The following is a 10305-nucleotide window of genomic DNA, read 5'->3' on the forward strand; positions in this document are numbered from 1 at the left end:
CTCTCTGGGCAGCTTCTGCTTCTCTGTGGCACTATCGAAGTCGGTCATTTTTAAGGACCTGGAGGTATTTTTCTGGCCTTGGTAACCTTGCCCCGATGTGGTTCGAGATTCTCCCCGGGCTCGCTGTCATGGGCGTGTGCTTGCTCATCCCCGGAATTGCCACCGCTCACATTCACAGGTTCAGCGACAGGGGCAAGGGAAAAAGGGTTGCCTATTATTCATATCATTGGTCTTTGATGGAAAGAGATAAGCGCATCTCTGGAGTTAATCGTTACTATGCGTCAAAGGGTTTGGAGAATATTGATTAAGGAAGCACTTCCTGATTAATGAAAAATAACTCAGTTTTGCTCATCTACCCCTGCTAGAAGGTTATGCAGTGTATTATGTAATGCATAATAAAAGTTAAAAAGTAAAAAAAATAAAAAAAAAAAAGGCGGCACTAGCTCAGATGTTTTCAACTTTTTACCAGAAGTTTTATTTGCAACGAGGTTGTAGGTTGAACCCCTCCCTGTACATAACAGGCTGAGCCAGAGCTTCCCTGGGTGGGGGTAGATTCCGGGGGGGGGGGTGTTCTTTCTCTCCGTCGGTCTGTGAGGTTCACTTGAGAAACCTGGGGCCTCACACAGCGTGTCTCACCTTAAACGTGTCCTGTGGGCCCCCTCCACCTCCCACAACTCAGAGCAGGAGCCTCCAGGACTCTTTCTAGGTAACGATGTAGCCATTTAAACTCAGATCGTAGCTAATGTTTCCAAAGATGTGATGGGACCCCAAAGCCTCCTGCCCCCGGCGGAGCTGCAGTCATCACCCCAAGAAGCCTTCGCCCCAGCCCCGCCCTGGCCCAGCCATCCTGGGTGCATCTCCCTCCTCCACCGCCCCCACCAGTGTGGACTGTGAGGGTGATCAGGGCTGTCAGCCGTGAGGACGGCCGTGTACCAGGCGCCGGTTTCCCGTCTTGGCCTCAATTCTCACAGCAGCTCTGAGACCCATACTCTTCCTGTCCCTCTCCTGGTACCGGTGAGGAGTGAGGCAGCGCCAGGCGACCGGCCTGGCCCAGCACAGGTGCTAGTCCATGGAGGCGCTGGGACAGGGACCCCGGCCCGGGCTCCCAGGCCCTTCCTCACACCCACTATCCCCACCTGATGATTTACACTTTGGGACCCCGAATGACCGGGGGTGGCGGGGGGCAGTGGCCTGGCTGGGTCACTGATGGCCCGCCTGGCGGGGTGTGCCGGGGGAAGGGGTGCTCCTAGATGCTGTAGGCGGGGTGCCGAGAGCTCCAGGCCCCTCTCAGCAGCTGCTGCTGATTCCCGTCCTGAGGGCCCGGCAGGCAGTGCCCAGGCCAGGTGCGCTGGGTGGGGCGGGGGGGGGGGCAGGTCCCGCCCTTCCGGGGTCACCCGGGCTGACTCTCCGCTGGGCGGGACCAGGGCTCCCGCAGGCCCCTAGCTCTCAGGCCTGCAGCCTCGGGCCTAGGTTCCCGCGGGTGCCCAGCCCGGTCCCACAGGTGCTCACCTTCGACTGCCTTCTCTCACACACCCAGCCACCCGCTCCTCTTCACCAGGGTCGCCATGTCCCCAGGAGAAAGTGGACAAGAACGAAGAGGCATCAGCACACGAAGGCAGGGGATTCTCAGCATCTTCAAACCTCAGGGTCGGGTTCACCACCTCCCCCACCTCCGTTTTGTTTTGTTTTTTAATTTTTTTTTTTTTATTATTGATCTCAGAGAGGAAGGGAGAGGGTGAGAGAGAGAGAGAGAAGCATCAATGATGAGAGAGAATCTTGGATCGGCCGCCTCCTGCACGCTCCACACTGGGATTGAGCCTGCAACCCAGGCACATGCCCTGACCGGGAATCAAACGGGGAATCGAACCGTGACCTCCTGGTTCATAGGTCGATGCTCAGCCACGAGTCTTGCCAGGCCGGGCCCCATCCCATCCCGTTTTATGGAGGCTGGGAGAAGAAGGCGCTGGCCAAAGTCCCATGAGGGAGCTGAGCGGAGATTGCGAAAGGGGCTGGGCTGGCTTGGAGCCGGCGGACAGTATGGGGCGCAGCTGCTCACAGGGCCGGGCGTGTGGTAGTTGTGGGGGTGGCCAGTGGGGCGGGGGTGGGTGGGGTGACCTTTTCAGGTGTGTGCTGCTCTCCCCACCCCTCCCTGGCTCCCTCAGCCTCACACACAGCCTCCCAGAGGGCCTGACTCCCACAGAAGGTGCAGGAGCGGAGAGTGAGGGATGAGAACAGGGCCCCGGTCTGTCTGCTTCCCCTCTGCAGCCTCCTCTGGGCCCCGTGGCCGCCTGCCAGCAGCCAGATGGGAGGCTGGAGGGAACATTTTGGGGAGAGGGAAGGTATTTGCAGGCAGATGGGTGCTGGTGGCGCTGCCTCTAAAACCTGTTGCTCTAACTCACTGAGCTGCTGTTGTTGTTCGAGATGAGACTCCCAGGAGGGGCCAGGAGGGGCCAGGAGAGCGGCCGTCCCTTCCGGCAGGACTCCAACCCCGAAATGACTTTGGCAGCTTCAGAAGTACCCCAAGGCCACAGGGCTCCGCTGGAGCTTGTTTTGATTTGATGCCCTGCTTTGTTCCAACAAGGATTAGAGGCGCTTACAAAACGGGGTAGGTCACAATAGGACAAAAATAGATCAGAGGGAGGACGGGGCTGCCGCAAACAAGCAGAGAACCAGGAGGACTGGTGCGGGGTGGGCCTCGACGACTCTCCGAGGGGGGCTGAAACCTGGGCTCGGAGCTTCCTGTCAGTCAAAGCAAAAAGGGAAACCCACCTATGGTGAGACTTGCCACGTCCCCAGAAGCAGCTCAGCGTTTTCTGACCCTGGGGTCTGAGAGAAGCGGGGTCCTGTGAGACCTTGGGAGGGGGCAGGGCGGGGGCTCCAGGCGACGTCGCCACACCAGTGGCGTCACAGAGACCATCACGCACACCCCAGAGGCTGCTTTTCCGCTCGGCGCGAAGCGAAGGCTTGAGGCCAAGACACAGACCAATAAAACCAGCGCTCTGGAGGGCCAGACCCCGGCCCTCCCCGTCACTCGCCCGAGACACACCGTGTGGACGCTGCCGGAGCTGGATTTCCCCACGTCCGCGCTATCGGCCCTGGGCGCCCCATCGCTCCGTGGCCGGGAGCCGTCCTGTGCCCTGTGGGACGGTGAGCAGCATCCCCGGCCGCTTCCCATTCGACGCCAGCTGCTTCCTAGCAACCCGTCATGTCAATCCAACATGTCCCCGGACATGGCCACGTGTCCCATCGGCTGCTGAAAACCACTGCTCTTACAGGAATGGGGAGATGCCTTTTTTTGTTTGTTTGTTTTTACCATAAGGGCCAGTTTAAGGCAAAAATGTTTCCAGGACACATGTTTTGGGTTCAAAGCCAAAAAAAAAGACTTATGAAACCTGCATACTTGGGGAAGATGTATATTCATGCATCTTAAATTACCCACTTCATTGAGGACACTGGCAACGCCATCTCTTTAGCCAACGCCAATGGCATTGTTACCTGAGGGTACTCTTCGGGAAATAGCCACACAGAGGCGCTCTCTAATGCAGGCGTCCTCAAATTACAGCCCGCGGGCCACATGCAGGTGTTTTTGCCGCTTTGTTTTTTTTTACTTCAAAATAAGATATGTGCAGTGTGCATAGGAATTTGTTCATAGTTTTTTGTTTTTTTTTTAAACTATAGTCCGGCCCTCCAGCGGTCTGAGGGACAGTGAACTGGCCCCCTGTTTAAAAAGTTTGAGGACCCCTGCCCTAATGTCTGTGCTGGAGTCAGAGCGAGGGGAGTGTGGATGGAGAAGGGGGCCGGGTCCTGGCCTGCTCTCTGTGGGTGGAGGGCGGCGAGTGGCCCGTGTCCCCCCCCCCTCCGCCCCCCCCCCCTTGGAAGATGCCGCTGCCTCCATGTCACTTCCTACAACCAAGGTTCCTCCCGCCGCAGCCAAACCGGGCTGACGACAGAGAGCTTGAGGCTGTATTCTCTGAAAACAGAAATTTACAGCACAGATTCATCAGATAGTCACTGAGCACCTACTCTGAGCCAAGCGCTCTGAGAGGCTGGGGGCGGGGGTGGGGGGGGCATACGCAGGCGGCAGATGAGACAGACCCGGCCCCGGTGGCACTGCCTTTCGCGGGCCCCCTCCCCCATAAAAGTGATTAAAATGATATTTTACAACCACGTTAGTAACAAGATGAGTGCGTTCATGTTACATGTTAAAACTTTTTCTTCGACCGAAAGGTTCATGTATTTTCTTCAGATACTTGTGTTGTTGTTAACCGTCACCCGAGGATATTTTTCCATTGGTTTTTAGAGAGAGTGGAAGGGAGGGGGAGAGACAGAGAGAGAGAGAGAGAGAGAGAGAGAGAGACCTCGATGTGAGAGAGACACATCGATTGGTTGCCTCCCCCACAAGGAACGGAATCTGCCAGTCCTTTGACCTATGACCCAGGGCCCCGGAACTGACACATGAACGTCCGTGGTTGAAACCCCTGGCCTGTGCTGTTTGTTACTGCCCCCCACCCCCCCACCCCCCCCCCCCCCCCGCCTCTCATTGACGGAGACAGCGGGCACCTCCCCCTGTGTCTGCAGCCGCACATCTAGGTCGGAATCCGTGGCCGAGACGTGAGGCCCAGGGCAGCTCTATGGTTTTGACGAACATAGGAGAGAAAGTCAGGCCTGGGAGCTTCCCCCTGCGCCCCCCAGTCTCTCCCCCCCGGCCCTCGGCCCCGAGCCGGGGGTGGCTTATCCAGACTGAGGCCCAGGAGGGGCTGCCCCCTGCTTGCCCGCCACAGCCACTGGGCTTGGAACGCAAAATGGGCCCGATCGACTCCCTGTCGACCGCCAAGGCCTGGAGGGTTTTTCCATCCGCGCTCCCTCCGCCTCGTGACCCGAGCATCATTTAGAGGTAACAGGCTGGAGGGCAGTCTGCGGTGATGAAAATGAACTTTTCCTGCAGACTCAATGGACCTAGAGGCAGATCAAACGTGTGACCTTGGCCCTCGATCCATCAAAGTGAGCGTCCAGGCTGAGGCTGAAAGAATTCATCCGTGACTGTCCCCTGGCCAGGGGGCGGGTCCGTGTCCCATAGCAACCCTCCTCCCTCTCCTCCGGGGTCCATCGCTCCAGGAGGGACACAGCCCGTCCCGCGGGACCTAGGGATGGACAGGAGAGCTTTGCTGGTGATTGTGGCTTATCTGGACCGTCCACATTTTTCTATTTTACCAGCACAGAATCCGTCAGGGCCTTGGGGGATGGAGTGGGGTCCTCTTTCCTGCGGCTGTTTCTCAGCCACTTGTGGATTCTGGCACTTTTGTTCGCTGCTGGAGTCCCTTCTCTGGCCCTTTCGAGGGGAGTGGCCCCAGGTTTGCAGCCAGAGGGCTGTTTTTGTTTGTTTGTTTGTTTTTGTTTTTTTATTGATTTCAGAGAGGAAAGGAGAGGGAGAGAGTGATAGAGAGTGATAGAAACATCAATGATGAGAGAGAATCATTCATCGGCTGCCTCTTGCACGCCCCCTACTGGGAATCAAGCCCACAACCCAGGCAGGTGCCCTGACCCGGAATCGACCTGTGACCTCCTAGTTCATAGGTCAATGCTCAACCACTGAGCACACCAGCCGGGCTAGACGGCTCTTTCTAAAATGCAAATCAGACCCAAAGCAGAAAGGCTGGCTCCTTCGGTGACTCCCGAGGCCTCGGGTTCGAGGCCCTTCCCTAGCCAGCTCCCAGCCCCATGAGCCTCTCCAGCAGCCGGCTTGCCCTAGAACCAGGAGCGGCTTCCCCAGTGGACCGGCTGCTGCTGCTGGGAACAGGGTCCCCACCGCCCTGGCAGCGCTCTGCCTGCCCACCGCTCTGTCTCCCTCCGTCCTCCCAGAGACCTTTCCTGACACCCAGGCCCGGGCGGGCGGGAGCCGGCGGTCTGCTGGCAGCTCTGCACACACCTCTATTTCCCACACTGCCCTTCGAATGGTTACTTTCCGCTCCGTCTTAGTTTCCTATTGTTGCTACAGAGTTACCAGCTTCGAACAGTAGGAATTTCTTATCTTCCAGTGCTGGGGGTCAGAAGGCCGAAATGGCTCTCACGGAGCGGGTCTGCCCTCACTCCAGGTTCGAGGGCAGAGTTCCTGCCCTTGCCCCTCCAGCTTTTAGAGGCACTTGCTTTCCTTGGCTCGGGGCCCCACCCTCCATCGTCAAAGCCAGGAGGGTAGCATATTCGAATCTTCAGATTTCTCTCTCTCTCTCTCTCTCCCTCCCTCTGGGGCACAAAGAGCAATGGAGAGGGCAGGCACACCGGCTCACTGTTCCTGGGGCTGAGCGGCAGCCGCTGAGGGCCACTGGGGATCCTCCTGACCCCCACCCGCTCCCAACACCATGGTGCCCAGCTGCCAGGCCCACCCCTAGTGGACTTAGGGCAGCCCCTTCAATAGCATCCGAACAGCCTGGAACCCCTGTCCACACACAGCTCCTTAGGAACAGTCAGCTTGAAGGAGGGGAGGCATCAGGGACCTGGGGCAGGACACCTGGGGCCTTGGGCACCGGCCACACCCGTTCTTGGTGCCTCACTGCACGTTCCTCCTGGGAGGACTGCTCCCTGCTGTCCTATCGCCACTTACCAACAGGATCTGACCCTGGCCTGGCCGATGCCACAGTCTGCACCCTCTCGGGGTGCCCGGGGGGAGTGAGGCGGACGCACAGAGACCAGAAGGGAGGGTGTGGCCACCTTCTGCCCAGCAAAGCGCTGGCCGGGGTTGATCAAGGCCGGGGGGGTTGGGCACAGTGACTCTGCCAGTGCCTGGCGGCCGGAGAATTCTGGAGCTCCCCGCACCCCTGCTTTTCGGGGCAGCTCGTGTGTGAAGGGAAAGGAGCCCATGATGATTCGGGAAACCTGCAGCTGGTGTTGGGTGCCGGGCTCATCATGATGGTGATTCAAATTGACACCACCGTGTGCCTAGCGAGTCACACCGCCACTCCGCAGCCACCAGGTCATTCATTCATCGGTGCAAACACAGGGCTGGAGTAAGCTCCCGGGCACCCAAGAGCAGATTGTGAGGTTCCAGAGGGGACGCCCCGGAGCCATCCTCCAGGGCATTGCCAGACAGTGGGCGCCGGCTCACCTGGGAGCCTGAGGTGGTCATATAAGTGGGGGGTGGGGGACACAGCCCCCCTGGTCTGAGCAAGACAGAGGCCTGCGGGTGGGAGACCAGGTCAGGCTCCCAGTGGACACCACCCGGCTGAGGGACCTTGGCAGTCACCCAACGTCTCTGTATCTCTATTTGCTGATCTGTACGAGGGGCCGGGTCTTCCCGAACCGAATGTCTCAGTGGAAGATGAATTCGCTTCCTGGGGCTGCCCACACGGTGGTGGCTCAAAACCACAGAAATCGATGGTCTCACAGTTCTGCAGGCCCGCGGTCCGGGATCAGGGTGTGGGCGGGCTGGTTCCTTCTGGAACCTCTGAGGCAGCAGCGGGCCCAGGCCGCCCTCCTGGCTTCCCGCTGGCCGGCCTTCCTTGGCCCCCGCGGTCACCGGCTGACCGCCCCCTCCTGTGGCCGCGGGCTTCTCCTCTCGGCCTCTGCTGGCTGTCTCACCACTCCCCCTGGTCCTTCAGTCGAGGACCCGCCCAATTCCCAGGTGATCTCACCTGCAGAGCCTTAACTGCATCTGCACAGACCCAATTGCCAAATAAGGTCACATGCAGACGGGGGTGGGGATTGGACTCTTTTTTTTTTTTGGCAGGGGGGTGGTGGTGAGAACAATTCAACCCACCACAGGAGGCGTCTGCAGAAGCAAAGCCCAGAATGCCAGGTGCGGTCATTCTTAGGGTGCAGCCTCCGGAGGAGGGCATCCGTCCCTGTGGCTTCCTACCCACACCTGGCCGGGCATAGGGGGGGCGGGGGTCTCCCCACACCTGGCTGGGCACAGAGGGGGGCGGGGGTCTCCCCACACCTGGCCGGGCACAGAGGGGGGCGGGGGGCTCCCCACACCTGGCCGGGCACAGAGGGGGGCGGGGGGTCTCCCCACACCTGGCTGGGCACAGAGGGGGGCGGGGGGCTCCCCACACCTGGCTGGGCACAGAGGGGGGCGGGGGGCTCCCCACACCTGGCCGGGCACAGAGGGGGGCGGGGGGCTCCCCACACCTGGCCGGGCACAGGGGGGGCAGGGGTCTCCTCACACCTGGCCGGGCACAGGGGGGGCAGGGGTCTCCCCACACCTGGCCGGGCACAGGGGGGGCAGGGGTCTCCCCACACCTGGCCGGGCACAGGGGGGTGGGGGGTGGGCGGAGGCGAGGCCTTGACCAGAAGAGGGGAGGGTGCTGCGCAGAGTCCCCCTCAGCCCTCAGGGTGAAGGCTCCGGCCTGCAGCAGGCTGGGAGGGCCTCCAGCTGCTGCATCTCCAGGGCTTGATGATTAGCTATCACCCCGAGGAGCCGCTGCCCTGCCTCCCCCACAGACCTTCCCCAGGGGCTGAGTGCTGCTCTCCCAGTTTTTCCCAGTCCCTCCATTGGCCTCCTGCTGGATACAAACCGGGTCCTAGGAGGCCCGCCTGGCCCAGGTCCTGCTCACGTCTCCCGTCTCGTCCCCCATCTCGGCCTCTCTCTGAACCCTTGGCTGTCTGTCCCCTCGGCCTGCTGTGTTGCTTCATGGCCCAGGGCCTGGTAGAGCGGGCCCCTCTTCTGGAATGTTCCCTCCCATTGTCACCAGACTCTCCCCTGAGAGCCCTCCCTGCCACCCCTCTCTGCCCCTGCTTGGTGGCCCCCCCTTACCAGGATCACACTGTCACCCATCACCCCCTGGTATAACTGTGCTGTTGAGTGTGCCCCCGCTTGACTGGGAGGTCCCTGAGGGGCAGGGACACAGTCCTTTGTTTGGGGGTCCCCGGTCCCTAGTATAGAGATGCTCCTCGGGGATTTATAGAAGGAAATCATCACAAGACGTGGATTTTGCCCAGCTGGCGTGGCTCAGTGGTTGAGAGTTGACCTATGAACCAGGAGGTCACAGTTCAATTCCCGGTCAGAGGCACAGGCCCAGGTTGTGGGCTCGATCCCAGTGGGGCATGCAGGAGGCAGCCGATCCATGATTCTCTCTCATCATTGATGTTTCTATTTCTCTCTCCCTCTCCCTTCCTCTCTGAAATCAATAAGAATATACATATTTTTAAAGAGATGTGATTTGAATTCCATTCTTGCCACCTCCCAACCACGTGCCCTTGGCTTTGCTGGGTCTCCATTTCCTCCCCTGCCTGCCTGCCCTGCCAGGTGGGTGCGGGCCTCAGAGGAGCCTGTGTTGACCGATGAGCGTCTTCTTGGACTAATCAGGGCACACAGTTAGGGCATCTCTCCAGGGACCCCCACCCTCGGCCCCCAGCTCTGCCCTCTGCCTTCCGGAAGCTCTGGCTCCCCTCCCTGCCCGTCCCGGCTCGCCTGGCCCCCGGGTGTACCTCTCCAGCTATTTCCCTGTCGGACCCCGAGTTCCAAAGAACAAACAACCCAGGAGCACAGCCCGGGAGCCAGGCGCCAGCGGGCTCATGCCTGTGGGCCCCGCCCCTCTGCCTGCGGGCGCCAAGGAGGGCATTTGGGTTCTGTGGGCAGGGGCTCCCACGTGACTCCAACCCCGGCTCCATCAGGGGGAAGGCCAACGAGGGGGCCTGCGCCGGGGGAGGGGCGGGGGGAGGCCCCCCCACTTAGAGCCCCACAAAGCTCCTTTGAAAGCCAGTTCAGATGTCCCCAGGCCAGGGGGCAGGGGAGGGGGGTAATAATAATAAAACAACATTTGCATGGAGATTTCGGGGACAAAGCACTTTCTCCGGGGCGGGGAGGCGCTGGGGGGGCCCCGCGGAGCCCGGCCCGGCCCCGCCCCCAGCCCAGCGTGCGGTCGTGCGCCCGGCCGCCAGGCGAACAAAGCGCCATTCATCCACCTCTTTCCGACGCCGCCGAGGTTCCGCGTCTCCTCCCGCTCTCCCAGGAAGAGCGCACTCGGGCCCCGTCCCTCGGGCCAGAAAAGGGGTGTCAGGAGTCCCGGAGGGAGGGGTTGGCCGGGGCCCGAGGGGAGGGAGGGCGAGGCAGGGGGGCCTCCGTCCCTCTGCGCCCCCGCCCCGCCCCCACACCCTCTGGCTCCCCTGGGCCTGCCAATCCCAGCAGCCTGGCTGAGGCTGGTCTGTGCAGCTCCCCCGGCGAACCTGGGCTGTGTGTTCATGGTGAAAGTAGGAGCGCGGGTTTGGGAACGTGGGCGCACATGCTGTGTGTGGGTTTGGGAACAAGCAGGGATGCGCGCCCGGGGCTCTGCTGATCCCCCCCCCCCCCCAGCTTACACGGTGTGGGGGTGA

The 10305-nt window shown here is 60.8% G+C and overlaps 1 protein-coding gene across 1 annotated transcript; it reads left to right on the forward strand.

The window, feature by feature from the left end:
• Positions 1-86: 86 nt before the first annotated feature.
• On the forward strand, positions 87-363 carry LOC307115522 (NADH dehydrogenase [ubiquinone] 1 alpha subcomplex subunit 1-like). Its single transcript, XM_079798726.1, has one exon. The coding sequence runs from the start codon at positions 96-98 to the stop codon at positions 306-308; it is 213 nt and encodes a 70-aa protein (XP_079654852.1). The 5' UTR covers positions 87-95; the 3' UTR covers positions 309-363.
• The last annotated feature ends 9942 nt before the right edge of the window (positions 364-10305 follow it).

The sequence above is a fragment of the Cnephaeus nilssonii genome (genome assembly GCF_951640355.1).
Source record: "Cnephaeus nilssonii genome assembly, chromosome: 19".
In the NCBI taxonomy this organism is placed as follows: domain Eukaryota; kingdom Metazoa; phylum Chordata; class Mammalia; order Chiroptera; family Vespertilionidae; genus Cnephaeus; species Cnephaeus nilssonii.